The following is a 20202-nucleotide window of genomic DNA, read 5'->3' as shown; positions in this document are numbered from 1 at the left end:
TAACAGTAAAAGGCACACATTTAAGAAAACATTGACTTGTGAGAGGTTTCATTATTCACACAGTATCTAATAAACAAGAAACAGCTGCCTAGACTAAGAGAAAGCTAGAGTTTTCCACTCTCCTAGCAAATCATTTTCTAGAAGTAACCAAATGCATGCCCATTGACTTTTGGGAAAATTAAAGATTACCCTGGAATGGGATGATAATAGGTATCACTACTCAAATACCAAAATACTTCCATCCCACGAGCATGAAGCAATAATATTAGGTATAATGGGGTGGAAGGCAACATCTATGCATGCTTGATCATGGGCCTTGATTTTCTTCACAACTTTGGATGACTGATAATCATAAAGGAAGATAGAACCATCTGAAGAGCCAGAAGCAAGTTTTTTCCCATCCAAGCTGAAATTACACTTGATTGGGAACCCAGAGATCACATGGCCCTCATATCGCTTATATTTGTTGAGCCTGTAAGGTGGGGTGGAAGTAAAGATTGCAACATAATTTCCATTTGACTGGGCAACAAAAATTGAATCAAATGGGTGCAGCCTCACGCAAGGACATGTATAAGCTTCTGCATAAACCTGATTCAGGAGCATAATAAGCTAATTAAAGTCTAAAATTCATCAAGTCATAACAAAGTTTATATGTAAAAACGGTCAAAATGATATATAGAGATGAATTGCATACTCCAAAAATGCATATAAGCACAAACGACCAAAAGGTGGCAAGCATCATAGATATTAAAGAGTGGCCTGAGTTTGATCACAGATTTACTATATCATGGAAAGTCATCGGAAGAAAATTAAAGAGTGGTTTTTTAAGCTATTTGTGAAGTGTTACCAGTGAAAATCATGCTTCTTTGCTGCATTACTGCTATCACCTAATATTTAACAACCATCAACAAATCTAATTATTTAACAAAATGTCAGGATACCCCTGCGAGACAAGTTTAAATGAGTAAAATGTAGATAACGTAATTTAATCCAATATGCAAGGACAATGTTAAGTTTTTTGTTTCCTGCAATATAAACATGAGCACTTCACTTGAAAATATAATAACAATTTAAACTTAATTATTTCAAAAAATGAAAGCAACACGATAAACAAATAGATGCATCAGCTATAGAGTAGTAGAAGACTCTTAACAAAACTTAGTTTTCTTAAGTGATTTGAGAGTAGAAATACATGTTCCTTAGCAGTTTTCGAGCCTTCCATTTAAACTCAAATGTTTTTAGGAATTAAATTCCGAGTATGAGTATTCATACCATCGGGTATCGAGACAAGAATAGAAAAGCCTATATCCAGCTGTTTGCTAAATTATGGAGAAAATATTCTGATTAATGTAATTAAGGAAGTACAATCTCCGAGTACATAGCAGTTTTTATTTCACTCTGTTCTGTAAATTAGGACATTTACTATCTCTAATTAGGATCTTGATTTGTTGTACTCTTCTAAAGTGTCTATTTATGTCATCTGTATCACACATTTATGCCTACGTTTGAAGGGGTTGATCCGATGGGATGGATATGTAATACTACTTGGAGATGTATAGTCCTAAACATTGGGGGTGTATTGGAGCTTCCCTATCAACTATTGATATGGCCAAATTATAGTACATAAAAATGTACAAATTGCACCTGACAAGTTGATTTTGACCATAGATTAGGTTTAGAATCTAATTTTTAAGAGGGTATCAACTCTAATGAGAAGGAAACTCAAATTTGTGCATTCCTTTTGGACCCACTAGTTGTAGGAGTAAATATTTTAGAAATCATATATGTTTTCTGGTTTCTGTTTTTTCCTATTGTAACTTTTCATGCCAGATACAACGCTCTTTGCCACCACACAGTTAAACGCCTGCTTATTTGTTCACAGCGACTTTTGGATGAGCCATTTACAATCAATGTTATTGTTTATTGTCGACATTTTTCCTACAACTACTATTTACAACTAATGATTTCCTACAAATATTATATTTACCACCGTTTTACCAGTGAGTTGCTTTTCCACTATACCTTTTCCAACTGTCATTACTTTTAACCATGGACGTTATTCAGTTATTTTCACTTTTTTTTTTCTTCTAGAGTTTTTCCTACCAACGAAAATTATCATTGTTGTTGGCATCACCTTGCTATGTGAGAACTATTTTTGCTCTCCAATAGTCACCATACCTTCTAAGAACTTTTGCTTCCAAGCCATGACTCACTCTCTTGAGCATTTTTTTCCTTTCCAGTAGCCACTATCTTCATTTAGCAATTTTTTCTTTCTGGCAGAAATTTATGCTTTTTGACAACTATCATGTCCTTTGATCACTTTTTATTTCCAATTGCGGTTGTGTTCTTTGATATTTTTTGCTTTTTGACAACCACCAAGTCAACTACACAATCGCCATACCCTTTGACCATTTTTAACAAACTTGACTCAAATGATTCATGTGTTTCAACTTGTGGGAGTGTTAAATATATGATTAAAAGGACAAAACATATTGAAGATTGATTGTCTCTAAGAGAAAGTCATCTCTGAAAATATCTACTAGCATTGTCTTACTTTGTCAGCTTCAACAACCAACTGGTTCACATGTTTACTTAGTCTCTCAAGAGGTCTAGTGTAGATGAGATTTGTTACAAGTTTGTCCCATATGATACATATACTCTAACTTAAGGGGAGTATTAGAGATATGAGTTGATTGTGTTAGAGATATGATTTCATTACATTAAATAGAGATATAAGATATGATTTGATAGGGAAATATCAATAATTCCCATTATTATTATTTTAAAAATTCATGTTAGACATCCCTCTAATGAAACACTGACATCCCAACTTGGTTGGTACCTTAAAGATTCATAAATATTTCCCATTATAAGATATTGATTATGTTCATATTATTGTATCCCTTCTCCATTATAAATAAGAATACACAAGTGTGTACCCTACACAAAATTCATTATATTCCATCTTAGTTTCTCTCTTTCTCAACATTGTATTGAAGTGATACCATCTTCCGTGACCTATTTTGTCACTAATCCTTCACACATAATCCATAATTGATAGAAAGTTTACATCAGGCTAATACACATTTGAATAGGGCAATAAAATCAATTGACAATTGGATACCTCACATCAACTAGAGTATAATCAAATTATAATATATAAATGATGTGTGAACCTAACCTTACAAACTGATTTTATAAGATCAAGTTAGGCTTTAAATCCATTTCATAAGATGGTATCAGATCTTATCAAGAGCCTCTTCTAGTAAGATTAGTTAGCCATTAACCCCACTTCTATAATATGGTATTAAGATTGATAGGATTCTGAGTAGGAAACCTATCTAAAATCCACACTAACACACACTAAACAAGAAGAAAGATAGTAAAACAAAGTAATTCTGTTATTAACTCTTCAATCTCTACAACCCAAAACCTCCAAGGGAGCCAAGTTCCCCCTCCACAGGATAAATGTGTCCTGTCTATACAAAGAATCCAAATATAAAAAACTAACATACAAGAATACACCAACTATTTTATAAGAGCTCTTTTCCCGCCACTAACTTTTATTACAGTTATGTTTCATTAACGCTCCTAACCTCCTTATTCCCTCTCCTCTTTCTCTCATAGACTCTCCATATCCTATCAAAGATTCTATCCTAGCAAGGTTTCTTAGACATATATCATATCCCCCTTTGGGAAAACTTAGTTAAAGTAAAATATGAATCTGCTGATTCAGTTGTTAGAAAGGCTGTTTTTATGCCTTGTTCTGCTCCTATAATTTTTACCAAATATATATTGTGTTGGTTACCTATCCCAAACAAATTTGGTAATAAATCATACTATTCATGACAAAAATAGTTGATATGAAATGTGTTTTTCTCTGAACATGCAGTCACTTATATCTAATTTCCAATTTTTAGATGATAATGCACAGCAAGAACAACAGCCCTATCCCAAATTCTCACCGTCGGAAAAATCCAAATCTCACATCAACTAGATATTGTCTAATATAGTATATGACAAACTAATTTTGTAAAATTGAGTTAGACTAAACCTACTTTGTAAAACTCACCAGGATTACCTATAGGTTTAAAAATATAGGAGTGCTAAAACGTTAAAAGTTTCATAATTAATGTCAATATTATTAATATTAAAAGACATAAAAGTGTGCATAAATTAAATATTAATTACAGTTTGACTACAATTTGGCCATAGTTGAATCATTAAAAATATAAATGACTCAATCACGGGCTGGTTTTAGAACATAGAACTTGCAGGCTATAACTTTTACGAGACTATCTGTGTTATTCTATTCCCTCTAGGATGACTTATTGATTCAAGAGTTATAATCAATACAAGTAACGCTGATTAAACTAACAATACACACACTTCACAGCAATTTGGTAATAACATGAACAGTAACAACACGATATGAAAGATAGTACATAGAATTCTCTCACCTGGTTAGACAATGGTACCTCCCTTGAAACATCCCAAACAATAATAGCGTTCTCACTGATATTACTTTGAGATACATCACAAGAAGAAATGAATTGCTTCCCATTCATTGTGAACTCAAGATCGAGAATTGGACCTAAATTTCGATTATAATTATGAACTACTTTGCCCGTTCTGACATCCCACAATTTGATATGGCCATTTGAACCTCCAGAAAGGAAGATATTTGAATTGTCTGGATGGAACTTTATAACTGCAACAATTTGATCTTCTCTGAAAACCTGAGTCTCCAATCCCTTTTCAACGTCGACCAATCTTGTCGTGCAATCATATCCACAAGAAAGTAGAAAGTGGCCTTGCGGAGACCATTTCACATCTTTGACTGCAGCATTGTGGAAGTTTAGCATACACGCTTTCTTCTGATTTCTGCTCCATACATTCCATATGAAAATTGTGTGATCCATCCCAGCAGATGCAAGTAGGTGAGCTGTAAGCTAACACTGATGAACAATAAACCCTAGTGTATATATAATAAGTATATCTCTCTTACACTTTCTCTCATACACATATATATAGACAACACTTTTCAATACTTCAATTTTAAATTTATTCTAGCTGTGAACGCTTTACACATCAAAATTAAATTAAAAATAATCACAAAAACATCTTTGAATACAGTTTTATCTGAAGCAAGTTTTCAAGAAACTGCTAGAGATTTATCAAAAGGTGCTCTCCGGGGTCGCATAGATTTGTTGAAAGGTCTAAAGGAAAACATTGTTTTAGGGGGATGATGCTAGTTGGTACTGGATTCAAAAGAATAATATACCGTTCAAAGCAAAGGCAATATAACAAGATTACCTCGGAAACAAAAAAAAGAAAAGAATTTACGTGACACATCAAAATAATCTAGGATTTAAGAATTTCTAAAATAATGATTCTTAAAGTCATATTCATTTTCGGTCACTTTATTTTGTATAATAAAATAAACATAATAAAGAATCATATTAAATGAAAAAGAAAAAATGGCCTGATCTTTGTTATCAACGACAAATTTTCAGTACAAGAGCAAGTTCCTTTGGAAAACTTATTTTTTTCTATTTCAGTATATTGGTCTCTTTCTTTCATTTCAAAAAAATGATCTAATTTCTATTTGGAAATGAAAGAAAAGTGTGGGGATAATTCTAAATGACAGAAAGATATTGGAGCGTAATTTTGGAATTGCTTTACCTTTATCAACATTAGTTGCCGCCGCCGACGGAGTTCCAGAATCGACCGACGACCACACCATCGGAATCGTCTCGGCCGGGCGACCACCGTGGTGCAAAGATCGCGGCGAACGGACCACCCGAGCGCCGCCACGCGCCGCCGCAACAGTCGCTGGTGCCGCCGCACGTGCCGGAGCGTTGCCGGAGAGTTCCGCCGCCGATCAGGACCGTCGTAATCGCCTCCTCGCCCTCTTTCTGGATTTGTGGTCGTTGCGTCAATCGAAGCACTTTGGATTTTTAGGGTTTCTCCCTCTCCATGGCGTCTTCCTCGTCTACAAACACCTCTGTTGGTGGCTCATCTTCTGATCCCTCAATATACACCAATTATGTGAATGTACACTTGTCCATTGACAAGTTAGATGGCACAAATTATGCAATTGGGCATCCGACATCAAACTTTGGTTGAAGAGTCAGGGATACGTAAATCACCTTACTCAAAATGTGACTACTGCTACCACAGATGACACTTCCCGCTGGATGAAAATTGATGCCCAATTATGCATTGTCATAAAGTCCACCATTCACTCCTCACTGAAACAAATGTTTCGATCATATGAAACATGTTCAAAAGTATGGACACAAGCGAAGTTATTATACACAAATGACACTCAGCGTCTTTATGGTGTTTGTCAGGACCTATTCACTGTTATTGGTCCGCGCAGTCCTGGTCCCATGGCAGAATATTTGGGTAAAGTTCATGCCTTTCTTCATGATTTTAATGAGCTATTACCTCCTACTTCCACTCCTGCTGAAGAACTGGAACAACGATCAAAGTTCTTCATGTTGTTGGCATTATACGGACTCTCTGATGATTTCTCTCATGTCCGTGATTAGATTTTGGGTTCTCCTGTCATACCCAACTTTACTTCTACTTGTTCTGCTCTCTTGCGTATACCGAGCAAACCAGTCACTGAGACACCTTCTCATACTGATGATTCCTCAGTTATGGCTGCCCAACGTGATGATCGAAGTCGGTCTCGCAAGCCAGGTAAAGGACGTCCAAAATGTAACCACTGTGGCAAGTTAGGCCACAAAATTGATAGATGTTATGCGCTTCATGGACGTCCTCCTCGACCTGTAGCAATGGCTAATTCTGATCCACCTCTCCGATCATCGTCTGCAGACCATCCTACTTCATTTAATACCGTAGAAAACCCTGCAATCTTTCACGAATTTCTCAGATGGTATGAGGATCGTCAGCACTCTAGTTCCACTACATCTGCATCTGTTGCACGTACAGGTACACCTTTTGTTGGTCTGACTCACTCTCACTCCCTCGGACCTTGGGTTCTTGACTCAGGCCCCACCGATCATATCACTGGTAACAAGTCTTTGTTTTCTTCCTTGTCATGTCCGAATAATTTACCCTCGGTAACAATGGCGGATGGGTCTAGAGTCTCATCTCATGGTGTTGGTACTATTCATATTTTTCCGTCTATATCCATTGATAATGTACTTTATGTCCTTGGGTCTCCCTTCAACTTATTGTCCATAAGTCGTCTAACTCGTACCCTTAATTGTATTTCATTTACCAAAGATTCTGTTTGGTTGCAAGACCGGAGTTCGAAACACATGATTGGCCCAGGATGTGAGTCTTATGGCCTATATCATCTCCGCCCTTCTCCACATGTTGGCGTAATCATGGAGTCACCATCCCTTCTTCATGCTCAGTTCGGTCATCCTAGTCTTGCCAGACTACAGCAACTTGTTCCGAGGTTGTCGAAATTATCAAGTTTGCCGTGTGAGTCTTGTCAGTTAGGAAAGCATACTCGTAGTTCCTTTCCTCGTAGTGTCTCACAATGAGCGTCGTCTCCCTTTTCATTGGTTCATTCTGATATTTGGGGACCTAGTCGTGTTAAGTCCACTTTAGGTTTTCAGTATTTTGTTACCTTTATTGATGACTATTCCAGATGTACTTGGTTGTTTTTAATGAAGAATCGTTCTGAGTTGTTTCCTATTTTCCAATCATTTTTCAATGAAATAAAAACACAGTTTGGGGTTTCTATTCGAACTTTATGCAGTGATAATGGCCGTGAATACCTTTCTCAATCGTTTAAACATTTTATGGCTTCTCATGGCATTCTTCACCAGACCTCGTGTGCTTATACTCCTCAACAAAATGGGGTGGCTGAGCGCAAGAATAGACACCTTATTGAAACAACTCGTACACTTTTAATTCATGGTCAAGTACCCTCGCGTTTTTGGGGTGATGCAATTCTCACTGCATGTTATCTTATAAACCGCATGCCATCTTCAATCCTAGATAACAAAATCCCTCATTCTATCTTATTTCCTCAAGACCCTCTATATCCATTACCTCTTAGAGTTTTTGGGTCTACATGTTTTGTTCATGATTTTAGTCCTGGTCTTGATAAGTTGTCTCCTAGATCTCACAAATGTGTCTTCTTAGGATTTCCACGGTCACAAAAGGGCTATAAGTGTTTTCCCCTTCCCTCAATCGTCATTTTATCTCTGCTGATGTCACTTTTGATGAATCTTTTTTTTAATTTTCACATTTATCTTCTAGTTCTGTACCTCCACTTGCTACTGTTGATATTCCTATTTTTTGTGATCCTCCCCGTGATGCTCCATCCATTTTGCCTCTTCCTTCTTTAGACTCTCATTCACCACAGGATCGTCCTTCACCACCACCACTTCAGGGGTATAGTCGTCGCAATCGTCTCTCTCATGACTCACTTCCAATGTCGTTTCCTGTGTCTCCTCCGGCTCCAGCAAATGAGTCTGACCTGCCCATTGCCCTTCGTAAAGGTATACGCTCTACCCGTAACCCTTCCCCCCATTATACTGTTCTTAGTTACCACATATTATCTCCATCTTTTTACACATGTCTCTCATCCATTTCTTCTGTGTCAATTCCCAAGTCTGTGGGTGATGCCTTAACTCATCCTGGCTGGCGTCAAGCCATGCTGGATGAATTAAGTGCTTTACAGAAAAGTGGAACTTGGGAGCTTGTCCAATTGCCATCTGGAAAGTCTGTTGTTGGTTGCAGGTGGGTGTATGCTATCAAGGTTGACCCTGATGGCACAATTGATCGTCTGAAAGCTCGACTGGTTGCCAAAGGCTACACATAGATTTTTGGTTTGGATTATGGTGATACTTTTTCTCCAGTGGCAAAAATGACCTCTGTTCGCCTTTTCATTGCCATGGCCGCTCTTCGACAATGGCCTCTTTACCAACTTGATGTCAAAAATGCTTTCCTTAATGGTGATTTGGATGAAGAAATTTATATGGAGCAACCGCCCGGCTTTGTTGCTCAGGGGGAGTCATCTCGATTGGTATGTCGTCTTCGCAAATCCTTATATGGCCTAAAACAGTCTCCTCGGGCCTGGTTTGGTAAATTCAGTTGTGTTGTTCAACAATTTGGTATGTCTCGCAATGAAACGGATCATTCAGTGTTTTATCGCCACTCAAGTGCTGGATGTATCTACTTAATAGTGTATGTCGATGACATTGTTCTCACAGGAAGTGACTATCTTGGCATCTTTTAGATGAAACAGCACCTTTGTCATCATTTTCAAACCAAAGATCTTGGCAAACTCCGGTACTTTTTTGGTATTGAAGTAGCACAATCCAACACTGGTATTGTCATATCTAAGAGGAAGAATGCTTTAGACATCTTGGAGGAAACAGGGTTAATGAACTCTAAATCTGTTGAGACACCTATGGATCCTAACATCAAACTCCTACCAAATCAGGGGGAGCCTTTCTCAGATCCTGAACGGTACAGAAGATTAGTTGGTAAATTAAACTATCTTATTGTTACGCGTCCTGACATTTCCTTCGCAGTTAGCATGGTGAGCCAATTCCTAAACTCCCCATGTGAAAACCATTGGGATGCTGTTGTTCGCATACTGAAGTATATTAAAGGATCACCTGGAAAAGGTTTGCTATATGGTCCTAACAACGATACAAAAATCGTTTGCTATTCAGATGCTGATTGGGCTGGTTCTCCTTCTGATAGGAGGTCTACTTTTGGATATTGTGTCTCTATTGGTGGCAACCTGATATCTTGGAAAAGTAAGAAACAAAGTGTTGTGGCAAGGTCCAGCGCAGAAGCAGAATATAGAGCTATGGCATCAGCTACTTGCGAGCTTGTGTGGCTTAAACAATTACTTAGTGAATTGAAATTTGGAGATGTCACTCACATCACACTTATATGTGATGATCAAGCTGCTCTCCATATTAGCTCTAACCCTGTCTTCCATGAAAGAACCAAGCACATTGAAGTTGATTGTCATTTTATTCGAGAAAAAATCATATCCGGAGATATCAAGACTGAGTTTGTTAACTTAAGTAACCAGTTGGCAGACATATTCACTAAATCCTTACGAGGACCTAGAATTAACTATCTTTGTAACAAGCTTGGAACATATGATTTATATGCTCCAGCTTGAGGGGGAGTGTTAGATGTTAAGATGTGTGTTTATGTTAATTGGGCTCAGCCCATTCTGTATTAAGGGCCTTGGCCCATATCTTACATTATAAATAAACTACCCTATGTGTATGCAAAGAACACAAGGGAGATTTCTCCTAATCTTCTCTATTTATAACAATCAACAAGAAACAACTGAGGAAAATCATTCCTTATTAAGACCGTAGCATATAACACATACAATACAAGGGAAGAGTTTGTCAACAAAGAGAGCATACCATGAGTTGATGACCAATGTATAGCATTGACTGCACTAGTATGCCCGGATAAAGTTGCAGATAGCTTTTCAGATATCAGGTTTTGGCTTTGATGATCCTTTGCTTTACTTTTCAACAATGACAAAATATTATGGTGTACATCAGTAACTGAGATACTACCTAAGTTGTGCGAACAAGAAAAGGTCAGAGCAGTTGTCTATATCAAAGATTAATATACAACCATTAAAACATGCAACACCTTAGGATGCAATTGACTACTCTTATAATTATAGTACAGACATATCACAAAATATAGCTGTTATACTTATAGAAATAAGATGCACATAATTTATATTCAGTACTATCTAGCACCCACCCATTTCTAGCACCACTCACTGCTACACATGACCACATCGTTGCTTTTTCCATCCAATTTCTAGCATCCATGCACTGCTTCTCCGCAGTTTACAAAGACCCATCTCTTCTCCAGCCAGTTTGCATACTTCAACTAATTTTCTACTTCTTTTTTCTCTGTTCTGTGTAGAATCTCTCTAAAAGAGTTTAAACAACAGTGAATTCTCTTCAGTTCTTGCTAAATTTTTTTTTCTACTTTATCTTTCAGCGGCATAAACTATGTTAAGGGTTTAAGGTTTATAATATCGTTATACCACTATCACGCTATATCACTCTTACAGCGCAGCTATTTGGAATTGACTACTCCGATCATAATTCAATAATTGAATGAAATTCCATGAAATTTTAATGAGAATGAAGTAGCACTCAAACAGTATGCTAATTAGAAAAAAGGTCAATAAAAAAAAAAACAGTTCAATTTGGACTACGCAAAAAGGTTAAAGAAAAAGTGATGAATACCTGGTAGCATGACGGGAGATGGAACAGGAACGGGATCAAGAAGAGGGACAGGGGTGGGACCCATCAGAGCGCGTTGTCGTTTTGATATATAACTTCCCGGAATGGGAGATTGCGTTCGGTGAAATAAAGGAGGAGACAGCAAAGGAAGATGTCGTTTTGGCAGATTAGAGGAAGAGGATGATAGTCTTTGCCGTTTGGGTTGTTCTTCGTCATCTGAGACATTAGAATAAGCATTCCACAGAAGATCCATTTCTATCCTTCGTCTCTTTCACTGCACAAATAATGATAATAACAAAATTATTAATATCAATGATAAGGTTTTGGTAATTAGAAATGGTAGCTACACTCCATTTTGGTTTAGTTTGGAGAGAAAAACGCAGCATCTCTCACAAGAGTTTTGCGGCTGCAAGTGTGGAGGACGGACAGCGTCAGCAGGATTCACAGTGGCAGTCAATAGTGATGTATCAAAGATGGAGGTAACTCAGGTTTTTCGTTGATTACAATTCCACAACACAACAGAGTCCTTTAAAATAGGTTTTTAGTTAAATAAAGAAAAAACAAATATCATTACAGTTCAACATTAAATCGAAAGTTTGCCTATATGTGTAATTCGAGTACACTTATACTTGAGATTGGAATAGAAAATATATATCTAGAGGGCTTAAGAAATCCCTCTCACTGTCTTCTATTTATAATGAAAATACAAGAGTACATGGAATAGTAAGGGACTACACTAGACTCCTAGGTACAGAACTAGGTACATCTAATAAATGATCTAATAGAGTACACCTTGCCTAGGCTTAATGATGATACATAGATATAATTATTCTAACACTCCTCCCTCAAGTTGGAGTATACAAATTGTATGTACCAAGCGTAGAACAAATAAACTAAATCTGAGGTCCCATAAATGACTTCGTCAACAAATCTGCGAGTTGGTCATTTGATCCAACAAACTCGGTATATATTTCTTTTGTCAACAACTTTTCATGAACAAAATGACAATCAATTTCTATATGTTTAGTTCTCTCATGAAACACTGGATTCGATGCAATGTGGAGAGTAACTTGGTTATCAAGGAGGGACTGGGGCTGTGTCCAGAACAGAAGTGTACAGAGGAGCAAGGAGTGGATAGGGCACTACGAGTAACAATCATTGCAAGGAAAGAAGGTGCTAATGCCATAGTGAGTTCCAAGATAGGAAGTAATTCAGCAGGAGATAATAGAAGCAGGTGGATAAGGAATCTGCCATACCGAGAATACATCCGAAGAAGGGAAGAAAGAAGATGTTTTCACTATGGTGGACCTTACAGTCCAGGCCACAAGTGTCCAGAAAAGAATATTAGGATTTTGATCATGGCTGAGGATGAGGAGGAAGATGAAGGGCAAGAGGAAAAAGAGATGGAACAGAGGCAAATGGAACTTTCTATTTTCTCGGCAAGGGGCCTGACACAGTCCAATACAATGAAGTTGAAAGGGTGGGTGAAAGGGAGACGCGTGTTAGTGTTGATCGATAATCTGGTGGCTGAGCTAAGCTTGGTGGTGGGAGAAACACCTCCCTATAAAGTTTATTTAGGAGATGGCTTTAAGAAGATCACAAGTGGATGTTGTCACAACATTCCATTGATGTTGGAAGGTTTGGAGATGAAAGAGAAATTTTATTTGTTTGAACTAGGCGGTGTGGATTTGATTTTAGGGGTAACCTAGCTGGCATCATTAGGGAAGTTAAAATCAACTCGAGAAACTTAACCATGAGTTTTGGCCATGGGGAGAAAGAGGTTATGATCAGAGGTGACCCAAGACTAACCAAGAAAGTTGTAACTATAACACCCCTAATTTGAATGTCACGAAAATGCGGAAAAATTAAAATTTGAAAAGATCGATAATAAATTGAAAAATTTATTACAAGAAAACTTATTACAGTTTAAGTAAAGTGTATCCAGTACTAAAGAAATTGCAGCAAAGATAAAGTTTGAGGATTTCAAAGAAACTTAATTTATTATAACTTTAAATATAATTGTTCATATCTCAAATAAGTAAAATGTTGATTACGACTTATACATTATTCCTATAAATTTTTAAAACTCATTATAAAATTTACATCGTAGATCCTCTCTCTCGTCAAATAGCGACTCTAGAATCATTTGCATTCCTATTTGAGCAAACAAACGTTATACGATCATTGCATAGGCACATACATAAACAAGCAAACAAACAAGTATGGGTGAGCTGAGACATTCATTTAATATCCAATTCAAACCTACCAACTTATGATCACATAGTACTCTTTACAATTTAAACAGATAAGTAATATCAAACAATTTGACAACTTGTAATTCATTCACACAACCATGATCCATTACACATAGCTATATTTAATGCACCTAGCCTGCCATAAAATTTTTCCATTTACATTAAGACACAAACCAACCTAATTTCTTGTAAAATTTACTAACTAATCAGCACCCAGACTCTAGATAATTCAATCTCTTATAATTACAATACATTGAAACAACTTATATTGTCTCAACTAGAATTTATGTACTATATTTCCATTGAACCAGCGCCTAGTTCAGCTTTCCTCCCCCTTATACAATTTAAAATACAACTAACAATAGTGAACAGATTTTTTTTTTAAATATATTAACCAAATAAAGGTCCCAAACCAACATTTATGCCCTGGTTACAGTTAAAACATAATTCAACACCCATTACCTAAATTGATACATCAATACAACTTAAAATATAATTCAATTTAACTTTAAGTACATTCCCAAGTCAACTTTACTCATATATCAGCAACCCATTATTCAAGGAACCTTTAGTTAGGTTAGAACAAACCTAAAACAGTATTACACATAAATAAGGGTTTCATACCCAACTCTCTAGACCACTTCTTACGTTTATACCAACCAAGGTTAGCTCTCTAGGTATCTCTCAAATCAACAGTGTGTCTTATAGACAAACCTGTCTAATTTCTCAATATCCAAACATACCATTCAACCTAACTAGAGACAGCTAACTCGATAAAAAGGCTAACAAGCAACAGTCAACATCAACTAATATAAGGCCAAACAATCACTCTATTTAAGTACAAAATAGTACTCAACGTGCCATAACAGTCATACCAACATCAACCAATATATATATAGCACAAGTAATGCACATCAGAGAGATTTAAAACAACCATCAACTCTCTAAAACAATTTGAAAACATCACTGTGCCATGGTAAACGGTTCAACATCAAATCATCACACATCCATACGCTACCATCACCATTAGATTAAATTTCATGGTATCACAACAGACCAAATCTGAACTTAATTCAGACAGTAGTAAAGCATGTATAACAACTATAAATCATTCATCTCTACACCAATCATAACAAACCAGCGTCCAGTACAATTTTATACATATATATTCCACTAGATTATAACCACTATATTTTTATAACCACTAGATTATGGCAATACTGCAACTATACAACAACTACTATATTTTTAACCAATTTCAAACAGTGTTATTTTCGCACCAATAGCACCCATTCAGAAGCAACGGATAAAATCAATAGGTAGATATTTAAGTAAGTTCAATCATTTTAACCCTTTCCCATATGCCCACATGACAGCAACCAATACTTCTAATTAAGCTCAACAGATTCAGGGATTATGGTGGCAGTTGATTTCATATCATGTGCAAGACTAATCACCCATCCAGGATAACAATAATAATGGCACCCATAATGTGAATAGCATCGGTCCTACCCCATCAATTCTTATCAACTAAACATATCCAATCAGTTTAATCGTTCATTATCAACTCCAGAATAATGATATCCTAACAATCTGAACTTTTATACTGTTCAAACAGCATTGTGCCTCATTTTATTATTTATTTATTTTTTATAAACCATACAACGTCAATTGACAATCTACATGCACACTACCAATATTATGCATATCAAAACCTTATTTTCAATCTGAAATGTGTGACGGTGTAAATTATGTGCTGTAGTGCTCTAGTATAATATGGTTGTAGGGTAAATCTGTGATAAAACCTGACAATCTACATGCACACTACCAATATTATGCATATCAAAACCTTATTTTCAATCTGAAATGTGTGACGGTGTAAATTATGTGCTGTAGTGCTCTAGTATAATATGGTTGTAGGGTAAATCTGTGATAAAACCTGTTGTGTAATCTGTTAGGGGATGAATGTATCTTATGTGTATAATGTTGCTGATGAATGGATTTTGGTGTTCTAAGGGATGCTTTGGGTTGGTTGTTGTTAGATATATTATCTTTTATCTTTTAGTTGGTTTGTTATTATTTCTCATTTGTATTTTGGGCTTAGCCCATATTTCTTCTATTATAAATAGAGAACCCTATGTGTGTATTTTACACAAGAGGGATTAATTTAAATATAGTTTTTCACTATATTCAACATGGTATCAGAGCAAGTTCTCTGATCCTCTTCTGGTGGTCTCTGCTGTCTGCCGGCGGCCATGGCGGCCGGCAGCCCCTAAAATTTCAGTGGGCAGTCCATTTTTCTTCTTAAATCTCTGCCACAGTCAGCACCAGTCCAGACCCAGTGTGCCACTGCTGTCGCCGCCACTTTCCGCTGCCGTCACTGCTAACTCCGGCCACCGTCGCCGCCGCTGCCGCCGCCGGCCACCGTCACAGATTCGACGGGTGACCTGCGGATCTGGACCGTCTCTTCGAGCGACGGCCAACCACGCCGGTTTCGAGAGCCACCTCTCAGTCACGCGCCGCCACGCAGCGCTTCTTTCCGACCAGTCCGCCGCCGCCTTGTCGCCGGCCACCGTCACAGTTCCGTCCGGCGACCACTGGATCTGGTTCGCCTCTTCACGCGACGACCAACCCCACCGGTGCCGGCGTCTGATTCTTCCCCACGCTCCGCCACGCGCCGCTTCTATGTTCGCTGCAAACAGGCGCGTACAGCTCACGCGCCGCCCTCTGGCCACCGGAAAGTCTCCGCGACACCTCCATAGCCGTCGTCTGGACCTCCTCTCTCTGTTCAGACCCTCAGAGCAGCCATTGCTGCCATCTTCGTTTTTCCAGCGCCGTTTTGCCGCTGTCCGACGCCGTTTTTCCGCTGTCCAGGCGTCTTTTGCCGCTATTCGGCATTGTTTGCCGCTGTTCGGCACTGTTTGCCGCTGTTCGGCACTGTTTGCCGCTGTTCGGCACTGTTTGCCGCTGTTCGGCACTGTTTGCCGCTGTTCGGCACTGTTTGGCGCTGTTCGGCACTGTTTGGCGCTGTTCGGCACTGTTTGCCGCTGTTCGGCACCGTTTGCCGCTGTTCGGCACCGTTTGCCGCTGTTCGGCACCGTTTGCCGCTATTCGGCACCGTTTGCCGCTATTCGGCGCCGTTTGCCGCTGTCCAGGCGCTGTTTGCCGTTGTCCAGGCGCCGTATGCTTCCAACAACTGTAGGCCCCCATCACCTCATCAGTTAGTGATGGCAGTCCCTGTAGTTTTGTCGCTTCCAGCCACTACAGGCCCCATCAGTCAGTGATGGCAATTTAGTCCCTACAGTTTTATAGCAGTCAACCGCCGCTGTAGTCGCTACTGCCTCAGACAGACACAACTGCGTCAGTTCTTCTTGGGCTAGAGTTTAGACCGATCTTCTTGTGATACACGGCTAAGTATCACCACTTGGGAGTTGTCCAGCAAAGAATTTTGGATCTCCAACGTATCTTTAGATCTTTGATGTCTTTGTTTCAGCATTGTAGCTTAATATTTTGTTTTGTTTTAGTGGTCCAGCAACTGTGATATTCCACATTTCCGCCGTTCACACTGAGGGGGAGTACGTTTCCAAGACACTGCAAGTCAAGTCACATATATATGAGTGTAGTCCCTGCAGTTTTGTAGATTTCAGCTACTACTGTTGATCCCGTCACCCATCCATCATTGATGAAAATTTAGTGTAGTCCCTACAGTTTTGTAGCTCTTAGCTTTCAGCTACTACTGTTGATCCCGTCACCCATCCATCATTGATGAGAATTTAGTGTAGTCCCTGCAGTTTTGTAGCTCTTAGCTTTCAGTTACCACTGTTGATCCCGTCACTCATCCATCATTGATTGGGAATCAGTCCTTGCAGATTGTCATTGTCCACCACTGCTTTCCTTCATCTACTTTTGAAGTTGAAGTTTCACAAGCTGTTGTTAGTTCATCTATGTTTGCCTCACACTCTTGAAGACAAATCATCTAGTTTAACACTGAGTTCATCTATTCCAAGCTTAGTTCATACAATTTGTATGCTCCAGCTTGAGGGGGAGTGTTAGATATATTATCTTTTATCTTTTAGTTGGTTTGTTATTATTTCTCATTTGTATTTTGGGCTTAGCCCATATTTCTTCTATTATAAATAGAGAACCCTATGTGTGTATTTTACACAAGAGGGATTAATTTAAATATAGTTTTTCACTATATTCAACAGTTGTGTTATAGCTTTAGCTATTTTATTTAAGCATATGGGTTGCGTGAACATTTGAGTTTGGTGACTCTATTCTGCATGAACATTTGGGTTGGTGGCTCTGTTATGCATGAGTGAGACTAATTCTTAGTGTAAATATGGAACAACAACTTGGATGAAGTAATTACTTGTGTTTTTTCGTTGAGTTCGGTGATTTAAAATCTGATTGCTACTAGTTGAAGGAACCTAAGTGCATCACTGTAATCGTTATATGCATGTTTTAGCTGATAGAACTAGAATGGCTGTCCTGTAAAATTTAAACTGTATACTCTATAAATACAATGTCTAGTAATGACGGGAAACCTTGTGTACTTTGCTGTTTGGAACTTTTTAAGGGTTAAGACTTTATGTGTTGCTATGTTTAAGTTAATTAGAGTTCTTTTAGACTAATAATTAATGACATGTGGGTACACATGACGTGAAATATAAACTCAAACTGTTTGACATTGCCTATAGTCTTAGAAGCCTTGTAGAATTTACTTTATTTTTGAAAGAGTGTCATATGTGATCCAAATGATACCAGAAATATATGCTTGCTATTATGTGGTGATTGGGTGATTAGAACTGTTGTAGATTAAGCTAATACCATGAGAATATATTTTGATTTGTGTGTACCTCAATATTGGTAGTGTGCATGTAGATTGTCAATTGACGTTGTATGATTTATAAAAAATAAATAAATAATAAAATAAAATGAGGCACAATGCTGTTTGAACTAGTGTAAGAGTTCAGATTGTTAGGATATCATTATTCTGGAATTGATAATGAACGATTAAACTGATTGGATATGTTTAGTTGGATGCTTGATAATGTACGATTAAACTTATTGTTGCCTGTTGAGTTTTGTATTTGAGTTAGAGGGTTGGTGGATGTGGATAGAAGTTTAAATCTCTCTAATATTTATATTGTTTATATTATATACTTAATAAAAGTTTTCACCAAAAACATTCATAAAAACATATTAAAAAAGCAACACAAGGTCCTACTCAGGCTCATATCAGTTTGCCAAACTAAAAGAAGGCTAGTTGTACACTTTATCTCAATTATGAATTGAACTACTGCAGAAAATTATGCACCTAATATTTTCAAGACTAGTAACATAAATAAATCTGAAAAATATGATTCCCCTTGTTTCCTAACGTGTACATGAATTAGAAACAATGAATCAGACAACCAGGGAGTGTTATCATTCCAATAGCATGGTCAAAGACATCAAAAAGATGTGTCCAAGTGAACAATAAAAAAAAAACACCTAGAACTCCTATTTTCCAGAATCACAAATTTCATAATTTAACCACTTAATAAAAATAACACAAATCCTACTCGCCAGACAAGAGTGAAGAGCAAGAACACCGAAATAGACACATTCAGTTTTGAGGCTCATTTTTATTCTATAACACCCTCAACCTACAGCAGAAAAACAAACCCAACCATGTTCAGAAGTGTAAACCCAATTTTTCCTCATCACCTTTCTCTTTCATTTTGAACTAAAAAAGTGCGTAGTTCTAGAACAACCCAACATAAGGAGACAAGTAACAAACAACAAGCACCAATTTCGCAGATAAACACCAATTTCACAGATAAATTTTATCTAAACAACAAAACAGACTAGCTCCCCATACCTGGTAAGAATTCTCCTCACGCTAAAACCCTCGACGCGAAACTCTTTGAACACCTCTCGCTCTCCACTTCCACGCTCTCGATTGCTCACGATTCGCCTTTGTTTTCCGATGCTCTACACTCTGGGTTGCTTCCCCCTTTATCCTAGGGTTTACGGGTTTTGAAGCAAAAGAGAAAACAAAGTGGGAAGAATGGTGGTGGTTTTCATTCGAGTTTGAAGAGCAGACGAAAATTGAGGAAGAAGAGGATTGGGGTTTGCTCCAATGTTCCTCTCTCGGAGACTCTCACCTTCGCCTCCTCTCCCGCTCTCGTGGTAAGACAAATGGGTTTCGTGACCCAACCAAAAGAAGCCCAATTCTGTGCAAAAAAAAAACCAACAACGAAAAACATAACACAACACAGTACTATTGATCTCAGCACTCAAACGCAGACAACACTCAACACATACCACCAAACTCAAATCATTATTTTTATAACTATGTAATATTATTTTAACTAATTTTTATTTTGCAATCATCATATTTTATATATTTTTAATACATCATATTTTATATATTTTTAATGCAAACCATTGATATATACTCATTATATATTACCTGAAAACAAGACTTTTACTTCACCCTCATAAATTCTAGTAAATTAATTATATTGTACTAAAATTAAATATTATCTCAAAGATATTCTAATAACTAAGTTTTATGACTCGAACAAATTAATTATGTTAAAAAGGTGGAGGAAGATAGATTCCTAGTTTGGGTTAATATAGTGTAACCTTGTTTGAGTTCTTGGCATGTTACTGTGTTAATATTGTGAAAAATATTTAACACTTGTAGGTTATGT

At 37.5% G+C, this 20202-nt stretch overlaps 1 protein-coding gene across 2 annotated transcripts; it reads right to left on the bottom strand.

Moving 5' to 3' along the window:
• Positions 1-19: 19 nt before the first annotated feature.
• LOC108340404 (uncharacterized) lies at positions 20-19766 on the bottom strand. 2 transcript variants are annotated; one of them, XM_017577768.2, is made up of 5 exons: positions 19365-19766; positions 11247-11517; positions 10395-10496; positions 4461-4945; positions 20-588 (listed from the first exon to the last, which is right to left on the bottom strand). In XM_017577768.2, exons 2-5 carry the CDS (start codon positions 11494-11496, stop codon positions 217-219), a joined length of 1209 nt encoding a protein of 402 aa, XP_017433257.1. In that variant the 5' UTR covers positions 11497-11517; positions 19365-19766; the 3' UTR covers positions 20-216. The 2 variants fall into 2 exon arrangements, with proteins under 2 accessions (XP_017433257.1, XP_017433255.1); XM_017577766.2 differs by having other exon boundaries at positions 10395-10553; positions 19365-19764.
• Between the last annotated feature and the right edge of the window lie 436 nt (positions 19767-20202).

Source organism: Vigna angularis, chromosome 5 (assembly GCF_016808095.1).
Source record: "Vigna angularis cultivar LongXiaoDou No.4 chromosome 5, ASM1680809v1, whole genome shotgun sequence".
In the NCBI taxonomy this organism is placed as follows: domain Eukaryota; kingdom Viridiplantae; phylum Streptophyta; class Magnoliopsida; order Fabales; family Fabaceae; genus Vigna; species Vigna angularis.
The sequence above is the reverse complement of the archived record's forward strand: the minus strand, read 5'-3'. Positions and strand labels throughout refer to the sequence as shown.